At 39.4% G+C, this 18,557-nt stretch overlaps 1 protein-coding gene across 1 annotated transcript; it reads right to left on the bottom strand.

Moving 5' to 3' along the window:
* Positions 1–90: 90 nt before the first annotated feature.
* Positions 91–3,414, bottom strand: dlx2a (distal-less homeobox 2a). Its single transcript, XM_084422069.1, has 3 exons — positions 2,913–3,414; positions 2,461–2,645; positions 91–1,662 (listed from the first exon to the last, which is right to left on the bottom strand). Exons 1-3 carry the CDS (start codon positions 3,241–3,243, stop codon positions 1,348–1,350), a joined length of 831 nt encoding a protein of 276 aa, XP_084278195.1. The 5' UTR covers positions 3,244–3,414; the 3' UTR covers positions 91–1,347.
* Positions 3,415–18,557: the final 15,143 nt, after the last annotated feature.

Below are 18,557 nucleotides of genomic sequence, written 5' to 3'. Positions count from 1 at the left end.
GAGAAATGTTTCCATGTTGTTTAGCTCGGGGCATTTGTGAGCCTGCTTTTTTTTTCCCTTTTTCTTTTTTTTCTTCTTCTTTTTGGCCGCGCTGACTTCATAAAAAGTCTGGAGCGCAGAGCTGTGACTCCAGAGAGTCTGAACCCAGCCGAACGCCTTCATGCCGGGGCGTGTTTGCGTGTTTGCGCGCTCATTCCCAGCCCGAGGCTCTGTAGCGCGCCTCGCTTCTGTCGAGCTCCCAGAGCCTTTGTCTTCAAGTTTTATGTCTCCGAAACATTTAGGGAACGTCAGACCAGTTGCCTTTAGTGCTCCTGTTATTTTTAAACCCGAAAAAGTTGCATGAACTCACTTGACCTGCTTACAGAGCAAGCTAGACACACCTGTCACGTTAGTCAACAAAAGGTGAATTTGTGGGTTCTGTGTGAAACTTTTACAAGACGTTGCATAGCGTCTCCAGCCAGACTTATTAAAGACTAGAGACTCAACTGGCGCCGAAGCAAAAAGAGGGAGGCGTGGACAGATCTACAAAAAAAAAAAAAAAAAAACATGCCAACAGTGAACTAAAGAGAAAACATTCGAAACCCCCAATGAATTGATACAAATACAATGCGTTCACATGAAACATTTTATTTAAATAAGTCTGAATCATTATAGAGGCAGAAATGCTCATTCGGATTTCAAAATAAATAAAACAAAGTACTCCAGAGAAAAATATCCTTTCACATGTGAACATGGCTTTAGGACAATCAGTAGCTTTCGAGTGTTTTTCATTAGTGTTTTGTCCTTTTGTATTATTAAAAACAGTGAGAAGAACCCTCTATGATAATCTATAGGAATGACAACAGCGGTGGAACACACGTACAGACACCGAAACTTACCTTACGTACTAAATAGAAATCGAACAAAAGTCTGAAATTAAAGACAGGCGCATGAAACACATTTACGGTGGGAAAGGACAGTTAAGTAATTTTCAAAAGGCACCAGAACAGCTTCAGGTTGTGCTACATGTGCTCTTACAACCCTGATGCATTAATATTCACTCCAATAATGTCCGCGTGAGTTCTCTAGGCTTTGGATAATAGTAGTTCACTGAACAACTGCTTTTAATCCATTGATGTACCACCCATAGAAGAAAATAAATAAATACAAAAATAATTGTATATGTTTGATTCTTTAGTGTCTGCTTGTTGACGACATTGCATGAAGAGAAACAGTGTTACGCCCCAAAACGCACTGGCAATGATCAACGTGGCAAAGGTGAAGAGGTCTCGCCATGTGGGGGGGAAAAACAGGCCTGAAAGTCATTTGTTGCAAGTTCACAAAATGAATTTCCCCCAGTCAGTCGAGTCAAAATATGGTCCCTGCGCTGAGAGTTGTGTTGTGGTGCTGTGGCTGTAGGTGGGCCGCAGAGTTCGTGGAGGAGTACCAGTAGTTCGTCAGAAAGGAAGGGCTGGCAGTGTTCGGGGGGCTGTTGCTCTGGGACAACCCCCCCGTGTTCACCGGGTTCATTCTCTGGCTGTGCGCGAAGTCCCAGGCCGTGTTGAGTGGAGGTGAGTGGAGAGGTGGAGACTCACTGGATGCCACGTGCTGGTCGGCTGGGATTTCTCCACTTTTCCACAACTTCTTGAACTTCGAACGACGGTTTTGGAACCAGATTTTTACCTGGAAAACAAGCAAACTATTCAGTATCTAGAGTAGCATTAAACCACGTCAAGCCAAGTCACCTTTATTTAATGTTCTGCTGAATCATGTTCTATATATATATATATACAGAGACATGCATATATATGATATAAACACAAACTTTTATCATAGACATAAACAAATGCGATTAGATGCGATTAATCGCGATAAATCGATTTGACAACACATATGCTGTATATATATATATATATAATTGTTTGGTAACACTTTACAATAAGGTTCACTAGTTAACATTAGTTAACATGAACTAATAATGAACTGCACTTATACAGCATTTATTAATCTTTGTTAATGCTAATTTCAACATACTAATACTTTATTAAAATCTTGCTAACATTAGTTAATGCACTGTGAACTAACATGAACAAACAATGAACAGCTGGATTTGTATTAACATTAACAAAGATGAACAAATAACAAATGTTTTGTTCATGGTTAGTTCATGTTAGTTAATTAACTTATGTTAACTAATGAATCTTACTGTAAAGTGTTACCAATTGTTTTCATTATTAGGCTACCATGTGTATTGGATGATAATTTCACATTTCAACCCTCGAAATAATCACTCACACACTCACACAATGATGTTGAATTAAGGAGTGTCATTAGGGTTTAAAAGTTGTTTTTAGTGTTGTTATTATTATTGGATCCCAATTCTGTCAGAGATTAATAAGCATGTATTATATTAAACACAACCCTGATTAAAGCGTATTTACTGGCTGGTGTTTTATTTCGATGTGGAAAGCCTGTGTGTACCTGTGTTTGCGTGAGTCCCAGTGATGCTGCGAGCTCGGCTCTCTCCGGCAGAGCCAGATACTGAGTCTTCTGAAACCTCCTCTGCAGGGCCGCCAGCTGGAAACTCGAGTAAATAGTTCGCGGTTTTCGGATTTTCTTTGGCTTTCCATTAACCATTCGAATTTCAGGTTCACTTTCTTCTTTTTCTAGGAGGGAAAACGAACAATACAACAGGTCTTAAGGATCTGAATTCTAAATAAAATATTCATGCAATGCAATGCAATAATAAAAACGTTTTATGTTTCAAATATTAGTAGCATTCATTACATGCACGCGCAATTAAAAGCAGCTCTACAAAATCATGATTTATTGATCAATAAAAGTTTTTTCCTTCACTGATACTCTGTAAATAAATAGTAAGATTTCCATTTTTAATGTTTCAACGCTTACTGCCACAAGAGAGAGATATTTACCAGCATCTGCAGGAGTTGGAGAGGAGCAGGGGCCGTACGCGCCGTAGGGGCCAAACGCGTTGCCGAAGCCCAGTTCATATGATTTGGTGTTGTACTGGACGCTGTTCATGCTGGTGTTCTGGTATTGGTACGAGCTGATCTGGTCGTACGGAGAGCCCGCGCACTGTCCGGCCTGCTGGTTATTATTATAGTAGCTGCTGTCGGTAGCGGTGGAGACCGGGAGAGTCGGGGATTCCTGGGATTTGTGCAGACTGTGGTAACTGCTGGAGGTAATCTGGTTTGAATGCATATCTGTACTGAGGCTGTCAAAAACTCCGGTTATGTTTTTCATAACGCAAAAAAAAATACTTAAACGCACGTCCAACGAAAGAACAAACCCATAAAAAAAAACTCTTCTAAAGGCGCACAAAACTTAAAAGGTTTTCTGAGTTAAGTTACATTCCCCTCTGGAAGAAAACAAACGCAGACGCCGATAGGCAAAGCAGGACTGTGATTGTGTGTCAGCAGAGATGCGGGAGGACGGACATTTATCGCGCGTCATGGGGGAGGATGAACCAGTGCGCGCGGAGCAGCCAATCAATGCGGGATACACACAGCTCACATGTGCATGAAATGTGTGCATCCTGTGTGGTGATGGTCAACTGCAACACTTTATACTACATGAAAACACATTTAGCTATGACCTTCTTAAAAAACATTGACAACATTTTTTATAGCCTGCGTAACGCTTTACCAATCATTGGCGTGATCAAATTAAAATGACTACGAAACCTTTATATATTTTACGCAGGTCCTTATTCGGAATACATGGGATTCTTCTGTAAATCAGTTTAACCTAGATAATGTTTGTTGATTTATTAATAAAAGGTTTAAATAACACGGTGGCACGATGTGCTGCGCTTCAGGAACTTTTGCAGATAGCTTTAACGCGCAAAGCCAGCAATAGCCTATGCCTGAAAAGCAGTTACCATGGAAGTGCTCATTTTGCAATGGTTCTTCTTAAAACGGAGTTGATTTCAACCCAGCAATTAGACCTTTAGCTCTTAAACAACACCGAGGAGCCGCTCTTTTCGGCATGGCATGCATGGCACCCTGACCTGCTGCGACACCTGTCGGTGAACACAAAACAGTACATGTTTCTGCATGCGGTTAGGGCACTGATGCCATCCTATTAAACCCCGGGGCGATTCTAGGAGTTTTTCAAAGAGGGGCCAGAATTAATACAGAGGGGCCAATCTTATGTTGTGTTTATATGTACAACTGTAGATATCCAAAATCATTTAAAGTTCAGTAAGCTTTAAAATCAGCAATAAAACCTTATTTTTTTTAAAGCCATTTATTCACTGCTGTAAATATGAAGTCAAATTCAATTTGTATTAACTTTTCACTTTTCAGAAGTGAAAAACTGTAATAAATACAAAAATCCAATCTGTGAATAGAGTAGCAAAAATAATAAAACTCAACATTAGGTTATATAAACTTCACACAAATCCTCACAACCTTATACATGGGCAAACATAAATAAATAGAACTGCCTTATTTATACAAATGCATAAGTATATTATTCATATAATAAATACACAATTAATGAATATAACTTTATTAATTAAATACATTAATAATAACTTATATCCACATCCTATTTGCATAGCAGCAGTTGCAGTAAATTTTCATTGATGAATATACAAAATCTAAATATGCCAAGGCTAATTAGCCATGTGCATATCATATATCCATACTTTGTTAGATATAGCTACGTTTTCAAAAGGGTATGTTTAACTACATGTAAATTATATGAATCTTATAAAAACTGTTTAGAATAGCTTAATTACTCCGGTGTTATTTTAATATACCATATATATATATATATATATATATATATATATATATATATATATATATATATATATATATATGGGCTATTATACATTTTAGTAATATTTTATTTACGTTGATATTTATATTTATGTTTTTTATTTGATAATGTTTCTGGATGTCATGACGTTTTGTCACGAACTTCTGAATGCTATCTTCATAAACACACACTAAATTTAATTTGACACTTTGCTTGACACAAAATTCAAGAAATTAGCCATTGTGCCACACAACATTGCAAAACTACAAGATATTTGAAGAAAATCACCATCTATTTTATGTTGCAGACAGCAAGAAAACTCAACATCAAATATCTTCATAATCTAGATAACATTATGAGATAGGCTATTATCCATAAGAGACAGTTATATACCATGTCCGGGTTGCAAATACACCAAAATTATTTTTATGAATGTGGTCCATTTCGAAGGTTTTAAATCCAAACAAACAATATTCGTAGATTGTCCTCTGTCCTGTATTGTGTTGTGCTCGTCCAGTAGACTCCAGTAGACTCCAGTAGAGGCGCCGGCGCCGCTGCTCCCGTGGCGCGCAGTTTGCATATTAGCTAATGTCGCAATCATTTTTTATTGATTTTTTAAAGTTGAATTGCAATTCTTATAAAGTCATTATCGAGTCATGCGGTACGACACTTATTTAATTTATAGTATTCGTTCTCTAGTCAAAGTTAAGTAATTTTCTTCATTTATTAGAAATGATTAAATTCGCGTGCAGTCACGTAACTCAAGACAAGACATTCATACAGCTTTTAACGAGTGGAATGTGAAATAAACATCATACGATTTGCTTCGGCATCTGGCTTGCAATGTCCCTTGCGTATCGGCAGAAAAAAAATGTAAAAATCACAACACAGGAAACCCTGATTGTGTTGTTATGTATTATTAATTCAGACACAGAGCATTATGACCTGCAAAATCTAGCGCTGGAACAACTCGCTAATTAAAAAAAGAAAAAGAGATTAGCTCAATTTATCATGTGCTTTTTTGTTGTTGTTGAAAACAGAAGCTCGCTATTCTTAGTCCGGTTGTTGAGAAGTATCGCGGAACCATTCATTATTCAAATGCAAGCCGAAAGATATAATTAGAATTTTTGAGTGACAGACAAGTAGAAGGGTGGGGGCACATTGGGGGGCCAATCAGTTTTCAGGCCAGTGCCCCCCATGGCCCCTCCCCTATTCTAAACATTACCTCTTATCACTTTAGACAAATGGGTTTAACATTGATTAAGAGTATTTGGCTAAATAAAGTGTCTAGCTCATATAGCCTAGGCTTAGAAGAAGCGAAGTAAAATTCAAATGTGTCCGTCAGAAAAGACGTGAATTTACTGAAATACATCGTATAGAGACAGACGCAGTCAGTCACCAAATTATTAACCCGGTTTCACAGACGAGGTTTAACCTATAGTCCCAGACTAAAAGGCGTGTTTGCGCTGTTTTAACTGAAAGCAACTTGCACTGACATATCTTAAATAGGCCTATATCAGTGCCATTGTTTTATATCAAGATGAACACCAGTAATTATTTTTATTTTATTTTTAATAAAAGTTATAAATGCCCTAATTGAACTAAGGCCTAATCCTGGCTTAATCTAAGACCTGTCTGTGAAACCAGGCCTAAATTAACTAACTAACTAACTAACTAACTAACTAACTAACTAACTAACTAATTCGATACAATTATTTTAATTTGGTTTGTGAACACAATAAAAAAGCAGCAAAACCACGAAGAGCTAAAACTGTGGTTGTTGATTGTTGCAGAAACTGTAAATGAAATGCGATGCAATAGAATGCTATTTGGGGAAATTGTCTAATGTGCTTCTGATTAAAATATATTATAGGTTTAGGCTATAGACAATAGCCTATGGGAAAATATATTTGGAAGTATTGGCTTGTCAAGTCGTCTCCCACACCATCTTCACTCTCTTCTTCCTCTCTGCCTCTCTCCAGCACCACAGGCACCGTTATCTCTTTAAGAAGGAAAGAGCAGGGCAGTGAGGGAGCGCTTGATCTGTGAATGTCCCTGACGCGCAGCTTCACCTCTCTGTGTTATTGTGCTCTCTGCTGGCAACACGGTGAACCTTTATCGGCCCTCTAAATAGCCTCGTTATTTGCTGGATCACTCAAGACCTAGACTGGGTAATCGCTGTCTCCATGCCTCCAGTGACCCTGGAAGCGTGCGCTTCGACCCACATATGAATCTCTGAAAATATAAATTAAACAGTAAACGAAGCATTGTGTAGCTACATATAAGCATATAAGTTTGTGTCTGCACAAAATAATCAAATAAAAATGTAAAACTATTCAGGTTTAATACGTTGCAGTTGTAACTAATAGGCCTACTCTACGTTATTTTATTTATACATTATTTTTTATTTTATTTTAATTTTTATATAAAAAAAAAATGAAAAGCCCTTTCAATAGGGCATATTGAATAGCCTATTGAAAAGGCTATGCAATATGCAGCAGTTACTGCTGCGAGCCAACAGGTGGCGCTGCTCTCCGCGCAATGAAACACCAACAGTGCCTTACCTTGCCATTTGTAGGTCTGCACCGACTTTCTATCTGTATAAAAACATGCTCTACATGGCCAAATATGCATAGTATTAGCTATTAGTACATTTTATACTGTATTTAGTTTGATACGCGTATTCATCGTCGAGTTTATTGTTTTGTGTATTAAATAGGTTAGTAGGCTATTAAAAGTGAAGGAGGTTTGAAGTGCCCTTGAGGGTGATCGTGCTGTAGGTTAAGTAGCCTATTATGCAAATATGAGATATGACTAGTCCATATATTATGCAAGGATACAAATATAATCAATCTTCTTAAATGGATAAAAATGAGGTTGTCACCTTATTTATAGAACTTTGTTCATATGATTTTTAGTGTGAAAAAAATAATAATTTAATAACCAATCATTTTCTCTGTATAAGTACAGGCATTTGCAAACGTTGTTGCTATTACAACGTAAACCCTGCAATCCTGTAAAAAAAGGATTCACATTAAACCCTTAAAAAATGGCCCCATTTGCTTTCATTGTAAATGTCTCACCATAACCTCAATTTTTATCTTTTTTTAAAGAAAAACAGGAATGAGTCAAAATGTTTTTTTTAGTAATCATTGTGCCAAAATGCTGCCGATTGAAATCTTATGAAACCCAGAATACTCCTTTAAGTGTTGTATATTTGCTTATACAGATGAATTGAGGTCACATTCTGCTAAAGAACAAGCACATTTTTCCAGTCTAATCCAGTCTGCTGATATGTCTTGCTGTCTTAGCAAGGACATTTTAGTTAGTTATCTGTCAGCCTAAAATTGTCTGTGGTGTCACTGTTGACTCATATCTGAGAGTGTTCCTTTCTGAATACTGAGGTCAGCATGTATCAGCAATAATAAAAGTTGGAAATGAGCCAGTGGTTTGATGCGTCTTCTCACAAGGTGATTCCAGCATGGCAGTGTCATTGTGCTGTCTTTTGACTTTCCCAATATGGATGGATGGATATCACAATCATTTGTTTGCTTGCTTGTAATGAAGAAAATTCAGAAATCTTATCATTGGTAGGGGATTCCATTTTTAAAATAGATGTATTAGCATACTGATAACTAAGTGGACAATGGACATGGTGATGGACAAAAATATGAGATGGGACGACAAATTATATTTCAATGCTTTTGTGTTTTCTCGCAAATGTTTTATGTTCCCCAGAGAAACTTCACATTCGCTCACAAAAGCTTCTTGGTTGCAAAAGTTTCACAAGGGAATGCAAGAGTTTTGCAAAGAAACACAAAAAAATTTCAAAAAATTATTTTATATATATATGAGGGGATTTTCCGTATTGTTAAATACACAATGATGATGAACTCAATGACCAACAGGTGTGATCATTAAATGAGTGTCCATGGCAACTAATGACTGGAACAAAGGAACACAGAAAACTGGTAAATGAAAGTCCAGTATGAAAACGGAACCAAAGCAAAGGCAAAATGCGACACGTGACACTAAATAGACAACGTAACACAAAACACCATAATGTACGTTACTGATGAATAAAAAGAAGCAAATCTATCTAAATGAAATATAATCAGATGAGTCTTGCAGGGATGTAGTGGAATGTAATTTTATTGTTTTTCAGCACAAATTATATGGTAATTTATAGGTTTTACTTGCAAAAAAAACACAAAATTGACTGTATCTTACAGTAAAATTACATATAACGTGATATTAGACCATTTATCCTATATGGTAATGTAATTTACAGTTAATCAATTTACAGCATTTTTACAGTTGTTTCTACAAACATTACAATTATGAAGACCCTCAGTTTGGTGAAGTTTGTCATGAGCGAATTAATCTCTTTATTAGAGTTTTAACAGAGATGTGCAAATGAAGCACATTTGAAGACTGGTTTACAGTTGTCAACATATTTCCCAGCATTGAATAGTCAACAAATACTCAGCTGCTATCAAACTCACAGCAGCTGAATTGTCGTCATTGATATATATGTAAAGCAAATGTGCAACAGTAACTTGGTTTCATAGTGTTTTCACAAGATCACTTGTGGTTGATGATTTCCAGGTGAGAATTGAAGTGTTTGTGGTTTCTTAACAAATGTTTAGGAAGTTTCACAAGTTGCAGAATGAGAACAAACCATTAACCAAGAGACTCTGCTCAGAGGACAGAGAGTGTGTTATGTGTTGTGTGTGATGAGCAAATGTTCAAACAGAGGCTTATGAGATGGGTCTTTCATATACACACAGGAAGGGTTTTCATATGCAGTTTAAGAGCCATGAAGTTACATACATAATTTACATAAAAATTTGCTAAATGGTTTATTTGGCAGACACTTGTGATGATTTCCTGCAACTACAGTAAGTGGTAGAGCGTGAGGCTAGTAATACAGAGTTCATTGGTAGCATGCATACTCATAAGACATACGTCATAAGAATGTGCTGTACAGTATAGATAAAAGTGCCTGCCATATGTACTGTATATGCTATTGTCCACAGACAAAGACACAAATACCTTTAATACTTGATGTGTACCTTCAGAGTCAATCACATGACTTTGACATTGATACCACCTTAAGATTTACACTCACCTAAAGGATTATTAGGAACACCATACTAATACTGTGTTTGACCCCCTTTCGCCTTCAGAACTGCCTTAATTCTACGTGGCATTGATTCAACAAGGTGCTGAAAGCATTCTTTAGAAATGTTGGCCCATATTGATAGGATAGCATCTTGCAGTTGATGGAGATTTGTGGGATGCACATCCAGGGCACGAAGCTCCCGTTCCACCACATCCCAAAGATGCTCTATTGGGTTGAGATCTGGTGACTGTGGGGGCCATTTTAGTACAGTGAACTCATTGTCATGTTCAAGAAACCAATTTGAAATGATTCAAGCTTTGTGACATGGTGCATTATCCTGCTGGAAGTAGCCATCAGAGGATGGGTACATGGTGGTCATAAAGGGATGGACATGGTCAGAAACAATGCTCAGGTAGGCCGTGGCATTTAAACGATGCCCAATTGGCACTAAGGGGCCTAAAGTGTGCCAAGAAAACATCCCCCACACCATTACACCACCACCACCAGCCTGCACAGTGGTAACAAGGCATGACGGATCCATGTTCTCATTCTGTTTACGCCAAATTCTGACTCTACCATCTGAATGTCTCAACAGAAATCGAGACTCATCAGACCAGGCAACATTTTTCCAGTCTTCAACTGTCTTGACCAGGACCACACCCCTAAATGCATTGAAGCAACTGCCATGTGATTGGTTGATTAGATAATTGCATAAATGAGAAATTGAACAGGTGTTCCTAATAATCCTTTAGGTGAGTGTATGTATAACAGCATTTTTAGGGGTTCAAGCACATAGCACTGAAACACTATTGTAATTATTAGAATTTCCAAAGATCAGCATTCTCCCCTTAAAGTGATCGGGCAGACCAAACCGTAAGTCGCAGAGACTTGAAACTTTGAGGGATGGTAGTACCCACCCTGTCTACAACGTCACCAAGACTCGCCCCAATCGGCCTGATGGTGGCGCTACAGCGATCAAAAGTACATAATGGCTCATAATGTGACTTATATCATTGGAATCCTAAGACGAACAAAATGCATGTCTCGAATTCGATCGTCACCTTGCCTTTGTATTTTGGCTTTTTTCTAAAAAAAATACTTTTGCAAACTAGTCCTTGGTTTTTCGCCTGATGGGAGCCAAACCAGTGCAGAAAGATTCTCTGGAGTTTGTCAATAACTATCAAAAGAAATTTCCGATTTACGTCCGCAATGAGATGCCAAAACGTTCGAAGTGGACGTGGCCACTTTTACTAAAACGCCTGTATAATAGCCTATATATGTATGGGCTCGGTTTGTGGTCGCATGAAAAAGGATGTGGTGACTGGGTACTTGGTGGCGCTATATATATAAAAAAAAACGGCTATAGCTACGCAACAGTCAGTCCAATTGACTTGAAAACAAGCATGCGGTGTCTTTGTCCAAAGTACCGCGATTGTCAACAAGGACATTTGTGTATCTCGAAAAACACGCCGCTGTCAGCCAGTGAAGTTTGAGCGGCTGTCAGACAAGGTTAACAGAGGCCAATCGGAATAAATCTTGGTGGGCCTCACTATAAAGAGTGTTCAGTTCACTTCCTTAAAAAAAAGGCCTCCTTCCCTTCCCTTTACCTCTGTACAGATAAAATGATGTCTGGATAATTCCAGTTCACATGGAAACACGGAAGCGATAAAAAATTCTGTATTATAAATTTTAAGGCCAGACAAGTAGTTTGTTGAGGGTTGGTTTGTAAAGAAGGACTACACGCCTGCGCACATATATATTCAAACGCGCAAACCTATAGACTAAACGTGTAATATGCATGTGCACGCTGTCAGCGTTTTCACAGGTTCGCGTTTTTAAAGTTTGCGCAGAGAGAACTAAAGGGTTTTCTGTTAGAACGGTGTCATGTTAGCGGCCCCTAAGTTAATAACTAATGATCGTTGCGACTGAAGTGAATCAATCAAAACTAACTTTAGCTGGACATTAATGCTTAATTGAAAAAAATAAGTTATGTGAACTTGACAATTCCACATTACTTAATTTTTTCGATTAAGCAATAAGTTTATTTAGGCTACTTAATAATTTTAAGGCAACAGGTTTCCTCAATCACTTTTTACAATTCACTCACAGCCCTAGAGGCCTGTGAGAAATGCAAAAGAAATCGGCCACCAGTGGGCGCCTTCACGTTTCTCACGTGCATATACTGTAGAATTGTCTATCACGCGATTTTTCGCACATGCAAACGACATTCTTACCATTTGGTAGAACTCCTCATTCTGAGCAACTTTGTCTCTAGGACCACCGCTGTCAATCGAATCATTCGTTAAATATCAGAGATTATTTCAATAATCTACTTTTGCGAACTAGTTTTTAGCTCAACCTCGATAACTGATAAAAAGTAACTGATTTAAAACATCAATTTCCTTAGCAAATTGTCTAGTTTGGCTATAAATGTTCCTTTCCATCTATGATCTAGGTGGTTACAGGTGTGCAAAAAATTTGAACCCCATTAATTGCTGCTTGCAGCTATATTTTATGCTATCTATCTAGACACCACTTCATGAGATTTACTCAGTCATAATGTTTTTTAAATCAGTCTGTGCGTATGTGATGTTGTCGTACAAGAGTTCTGAGATCTGCTGCACGAGGCAGTGCAGGCCAGCTGACACATTGTTCGATCAGATGCAAATAACGAGATGCGACAGGGAGCAGGTGGCATAGCGGCTCATGTCAATGCTCTGGAGCTGTGTACATATTTATGGTTGAGTTAAGAGAGTATAATTGTTTAAATTATGATGTCATCATAAAATCAACCTCTCTGTGTTGCATTGTGGTCTTAGTTCATGCAGTTCATGCATTCATGCAGTTTTTATATATATATATATATATATATATATATATATATATATATATATCAGTACAATGTAAATTGTATCAAATGATTAATTTAAATGTTAGTCCATAGTAGTTAAATTCACTTATTATAAAGTGGGGCCATATATTTAATCTTATTTTAATGTGAGAGGATTCAGAGAAACAAACAGGAGCCACAAATGAAAAGTATGACTAATGATGGCAAATGATGGTGGCGGTCACTTCATCTGGACTCCAAGGTGGTCACAACTACTTTCAGTTTCATCTGTTTGGAAATCCTTCATCATGAATGTTTTATCAATCATAAAAAGCTCATTTATTATTTAGCACATTTTACAATGGCTCTCATTCGTTTGCTTAGGCAATTTCTCAGACTCTGATGTGTCTTTTAGGGAGTTAGTTTGAAAAGACAGAAGAGACTGATAAGGATTAGATTGTACTGCACTGTCGCCACAACAAGGAATAGTGACCTTGTTCTCTATCACACCTCTCTTGAGACATACATAGCATTGCAATCATTACATTACTCTCTTTTGGACTAAAAGGAGTGCTGGCACCTAAAACATTTGCAGGAATTGCTAATACCGTTTTGAAAACATTATACCCTCTTTTCTTTTCTCACTCAGTGTTTTTTGGACTCTGTAATAAAAACAGATTCCATTTCCATTGCCATAAAATCTTGTCTCATACCAACTGGGTCATTCTCAATAATGTTGGCTTTGTTTTTACAGCATTATGAAAGGTTTGACTTCAGTTTATATTGCTCTTTCTTTTACTTTCTTTTATTATTTAATGTCATGAATAAAGCAAAATTTGTAACACCAGTGATTAGACTAAACTCTAAATATAAATACAAATACTAATGATTCACACAAACATTAAACAATGAAATACACATGCAAACACATAAATTATCTTTTCAGTCTAGTGTGTAGGTAACTTAAAAATCTATCTTTTTTGTTGGTGGTTTTTTTTTACACTGAAAACACTATTGACATCAAAACTACTACTACTATGAGGGCAAACATATTACTTAATTATTTCTTTTTCTTTTTTGATAAAACTTGCCCAAACAAAATGAGCAAAAAACTGTCACAGAAGTGCTATTGCTGATGATGTGGACAATGGATTTTTAGGCACCTGGCAAATTCAAACAATTCAAACAAGTTTCTAAATCATACTAACCCCTCTCATAGTGTCTGTTTGGGTGGTTACATTCTAATTCCAATTTATTTATAAAGTACATAATAAAACAACATAATAAAAAAAGTATTACAAAAATGAATAACCACAAATTTAAAAACATCTGCAAAAACAGCTCCAGAATAAACCTTTGGACGAATAACTACAGCAACAATATCTCTATACTCATACACAATCAAGAGTTGAATGTCTCTTAAATTAATTCAAATTTGATGATAGTCTAATATACTGAGGTAAACTGTTCCATAGCCTCGGGGCAGCTAAAATCGCGGTCACCTCTGAACTTTAATTTCGACCTAGGAACAGGTAGGAGATTTTGCAGAGTAGATCTTAATAATCACTTAATTGACTCCCGAGTATCAATCAGGCAGAAATATATAGAGGGGCTGTCCCATGCAAAGATTTAAAAACAATTCTAATAGAATAGAGCAAAGCATAAGATTGTCAATAACAGGAAAATAAATCTAATGTATTAATTGGTTGAAATCTATTGTTCCCTTTTGATACGGTTCACTCGCATTGTGTCAGTTTGCTGACGCTGATGGGAAAACTCAGTTTTCTCAGAAACCTGAAGCCTGATTGGTTCATTGCACAGACAAATGGCATTTCAGCTCGCCGGAAGGGGCGGTGTTGGCTGCCTATATAACCCATGCAGAAATGCAAATTCGTCAGAATCTTTCTCCTTCAGCACAAAGAACATCTCTTGATGCTCCGAAGAAGACTGAAGCCTCTTCTCGCTGTCCTCGCCTCTTCTCGCCATTGAACGAGCCTCGCAGTGGAACAACGATGCTCTGCAAGCAAGCTGACACTCTGCAAACAAGCTGATCCAGCAATCTCCCCTGGTGCCAACCAACGATTGATAAAAATGTTGATTCAAATGTCGCGCCATAAATGTGGCTCGTTCATGGCTAATCTGCCTGCTCTAGATGAGCATCCCGAGTGCGTCTCCTGCCTGGGTCACACCCACGCCGAAGCGGCTCTTCAGGACTCCAGCTGCCCACAATACGAGAAGCTGAACCTCGGAGCGCTGCACGCCTGGATTGCGCTCTTCAGGGCAGTGGCGTGCACAGGATGTATTGTTCCCCTCTCTGATAAATGTAAATAATAATAATTATTAAAATAAATATTATAATAAATAACAATACACTTATACACCATTGCCACTAACAATAATAATACAAACAATAATAATACAAACTTTGGCAAGAGCTCCCTGCTCCCCAGCCAACAAATTTCATTCCTGGGGGCGGTCTTCGACTCAGTCCAAATGCAGGCTTGGCTCTTACAGGAGTACACCTTAAAAATCAGGAGCATGCTGGCCTCATTCAAAGTGGGGTCTTTTCACCTCCTCAAGAGGTTTCAGAAGCTGCTGGGTCTCATGGCAGCAGCTTCCTCTGTCGTTCTGCTGGACCTGCTCCACATGTAACACCTCCAGCTCTGGTTGAAAGGCCTTGTCCCACCCCATGCATGGCACACAGGCTGACACACTCTCAAGGTGTTCCACAGCTGCGCCAAAGCCTTCCCTTGCAAATCACCCTACTTTTACCAGGACGGGGTAACTCTGGGCTCAGTTTTCAGTAGAAGAGTGCTTGTGACAGATGCTTCCAAGACGAGAGAATGGCCTTCGGCTCATGGGCGACCCCTATGGCCAGTTGGCACATCAACTGCCAATAAATGATAGCTGTGATTTTGGCCTTCAAAGAGTTCCAGCTCAGGGGTCAACATGTCCTGGTCTGTTTGGACAACAGGACAGTGGTTGTCTTTATAAACCACCAAGAAAGTCTCAGGTCTCGCTCTCTGGACAGACTGGTGAACAGTCTCTTCCGATGGGCAAAGATGAACCTCCTCTAAGTTCATATGCCAGGCTCCTCGTATGAAGGAGCAAATATGCTGTGATGCCACCGGGGGAATGGAGACTCCAGCCCCAGACAGTTAACACGATATGGGGCATCTTCGGTCAGTCGGATGTGGATCGCTTCGTGGCAAAAGAGAATTCCCACTGCCAGATATACTTCTGGAAGGAAATGGAGGTGCTGGCCCAGAAATGGCCTCATCTGTGCCCTTATGCCTTCCCTCCTTTAGTCCTGTTTCCACAAGTTCCATGTACCTGTACCATCAGTCGAATCTGGGAAGAAGCATGTGCAGTTATTTTCCTGGTTCCACCAGCCTTGGTCCAGAATTGGTCCAGAATTGGTTCAGCAGCTCCGTGGACCATACCCCAGGAAGTGATGAGAATGATCTCAAAAGCGAGGGCCCCTTCCAGAAGGCGCCTTTACGCTCAGAAATGGTCTGTTTTCTCAAGCTGGTGCTTAGCTCAGAAAATAGACCCCGCCAAATGTGAAACTGTGTGAGTTCTCACGTTTCTGCAAGAGTTGCTGGACGCTGGGTGCTCAAAGAATACGTGGACGTGATTTGCTGCGATGGTCAGCCAATCAATTGGGAAACACGACCTGGTCATTAAGTTTCTCAGGGGAGCTAGGAGGTTGAATCCTCCCTGCCCGTGTTTGGTCCTGTCATGGGACCTCTCCATGGAACCTCTCCTTGAGCTGCTCGAGACAACTGACCTTCGGCCCCTCTCGCATAAGACTGCCTTCTAGCTGGCTTCAGAGTCAGTAAAGCGAGTTGGAGATCTACAGGCTCTGTCTATGGAACCTTACTGCCTTGAGTTCGTTCCTAATGACTGTAAAGTGGCCCTCAGGCCTAGAATAGGCTAGGTGCCGAAATAACGCAGATTATAGCACTGTCAGTTCTTCTGCTTACGGAGAACAAGCAGGCACCTCATTCACTCTGTCCTGTCAGGGCCCTTAGAGTGTATACTGAGCACTCTAGCCGATTTCGACAATCAGAGCAGCTGTTTGTCAGCTTCGGAGGCCACACTCAAGGGCTGTCGGTCCCAAAGCAAAGGATTTTCAGCTGGATTGTGGATGCGATAGCGCTGGCTTACAAGTCTGCCGACTTGATGTGCCCCATAGGGGTTAGGGCCCACTCCACTAGAGGTAATGCCTCCTCTTGGGCATGGTCAGTGGAAACTGTATCGCAGATATCTGTGCAGTGGTCGACTGGTCTTCGCCATCCACTTTTATCAGATTTTACAACCTAGACATTCCTGCTCTACAAGCACGGGTGTTGTCAGTCTAAATGCTTGTGTACTATGTAGTCAGGCTCCGACCGCAGTCTGAGACTCTCATTATGCAGCTGATCATGGGGCCCTCAAACGAGCACCCTCAAGCTGTCGGCTCGCAGAGCGGCTTCATTGAGTTCCCCCATCAGCGTCAGCGAACTGACGCAATGCGAGTGAACCGTATCGAAAGGGAAAATGTATGGTTACTCTCATAACCCTGGTTATAACTGAGATAACCGGGAATGAGTATTGCGTAGCTTGCCGTGCTACTATGCTGCACAGCAAGTCATGCTAGCCGCTGCTCAGTCTATAGGCAGCTAACCTCGCCCCTTTCGGCGGGCTGAAATGCCATTTGTCTGTGCAGTTGCACATATGTGAACCAATCAGACTTCAGGATTCAGAGAAAACTGAGTTTTATCCTTCAATGCTAGTTCCCGTTATCTCAGGGAACCAGGGTTACGTGAATAACCATAACGGTTATTTCCTGTTAAGCCGCTTACAAGCAAAACATTTGAAAAGTTCACCAGCAGTTATATGCTTGTCTTCATTTGGTTTAGCTGTTTTCCACTGCTCCTTCTCTTCTGATGAAATGACAACTCTGAATTTGAGCTCATACAGGTTTCTGTGGGTTTAAAACTAGCCAAATTTGAGCTACACTGGACTGTAAAGCACATAACTACACAAATGATTAAAGAGGACTTATGTGGTTCTGTGTGGCATATATTAATAAATGCTTAATGAACATTAAGAAGCATTTAAAGGTACGTATTCATAAGTCACTGGGGGAAAATCGGTGTTGAGGCTGTACTGTACTGAGAGGTCAAAGGGGAATACCACTCTTACAAGCATCATCAATCACAGGCAGAAAATAAAGCAGAACAGTGAGGGCACAATACCACAAAGAGACTCTACAAGCTATTGTGATTCGTCTTCTATCTGTGGGATTACCTCACAGACTTCCCAGCATGCCTTATTTTCTAGAACTATAGAGGATTTCTCCTTTTTGCCCATTATTGGAACGCCAAGCCTAAATATCCTTCGATTGATTTAGCAAGTGGGGGAGGTGCAAGATTCTGCCAAGTGAAATCTGGCTCTGGGTTGTATTAATGGATCCACAAAGCAGAGCATTACATTTTTTCCTGTGACAGATAAATCAAGTCCAGCACTGCCCTGTTCCTCCTCCTGTTATCCATAGTTAAAGGTGCAGTAAGTGATTTCTGATAGAAACTGTTGATGTTTGACAAACACGCCCCTACCCAAAAGGATCACACCCCTATCTTGATGCACGTACACACTATGCAACACAGGCAAGAACGAAATCTGCTGTGCCTGCCACCCGAGGGAATGATGTCATCAATAAGTGAAAGCAATTTGTGTTACTATGATAATTCATGTGAAATGTCTAATTGTTATTTTAGCTCCTCTACTCCTTCAATGGTAAATTCATCCCTTCCATCCCAAAAACAACACTGTTTTCATGAACAGCTC

The sequence above is a fragment of the Rutilus rutilus genome, assembly GCF_951802725.1.
Source record: "Rutilus rutilus genome assembly, chromosome: 10".
Classification (NCBI taxonomy): domain Eukaryota; kingdom Metazoa; phylum Chordata; class Actinopteri; order Cypriniformes; family Leuciscidae; genus Rutilus; species Rutilus rutilus.
Note: the sequence above shows the minus strand (reverse complement) of the source record. Positions and strands in the feature narration are given on the sequence as shown.

Bases quoted from the DNA above. Each gene is read 5' to 3' on its own strand.
- dlx2a (XM_084422069.1), bottom strand. From the start codon at position 3,243: ATGAAAAACATAACCGGAGTTTTTGACAGCCTCAGTACAGATATGCAT. The intron at 2,646-2,912 runs GTAAATATCTCT...TTTCCCTCCTAG, and splicing joins TCCAACTCCTGCAGATGCTG to AAAAAGAAGAAAGTGAACCT. The intron at 1,663-2,460 runs GTACACACAGGC...CTTGTTTTCCAG, and splicing joins TGGGACTCACGCAAACACAG to GTAAAAATCTGGTTCCAAAA.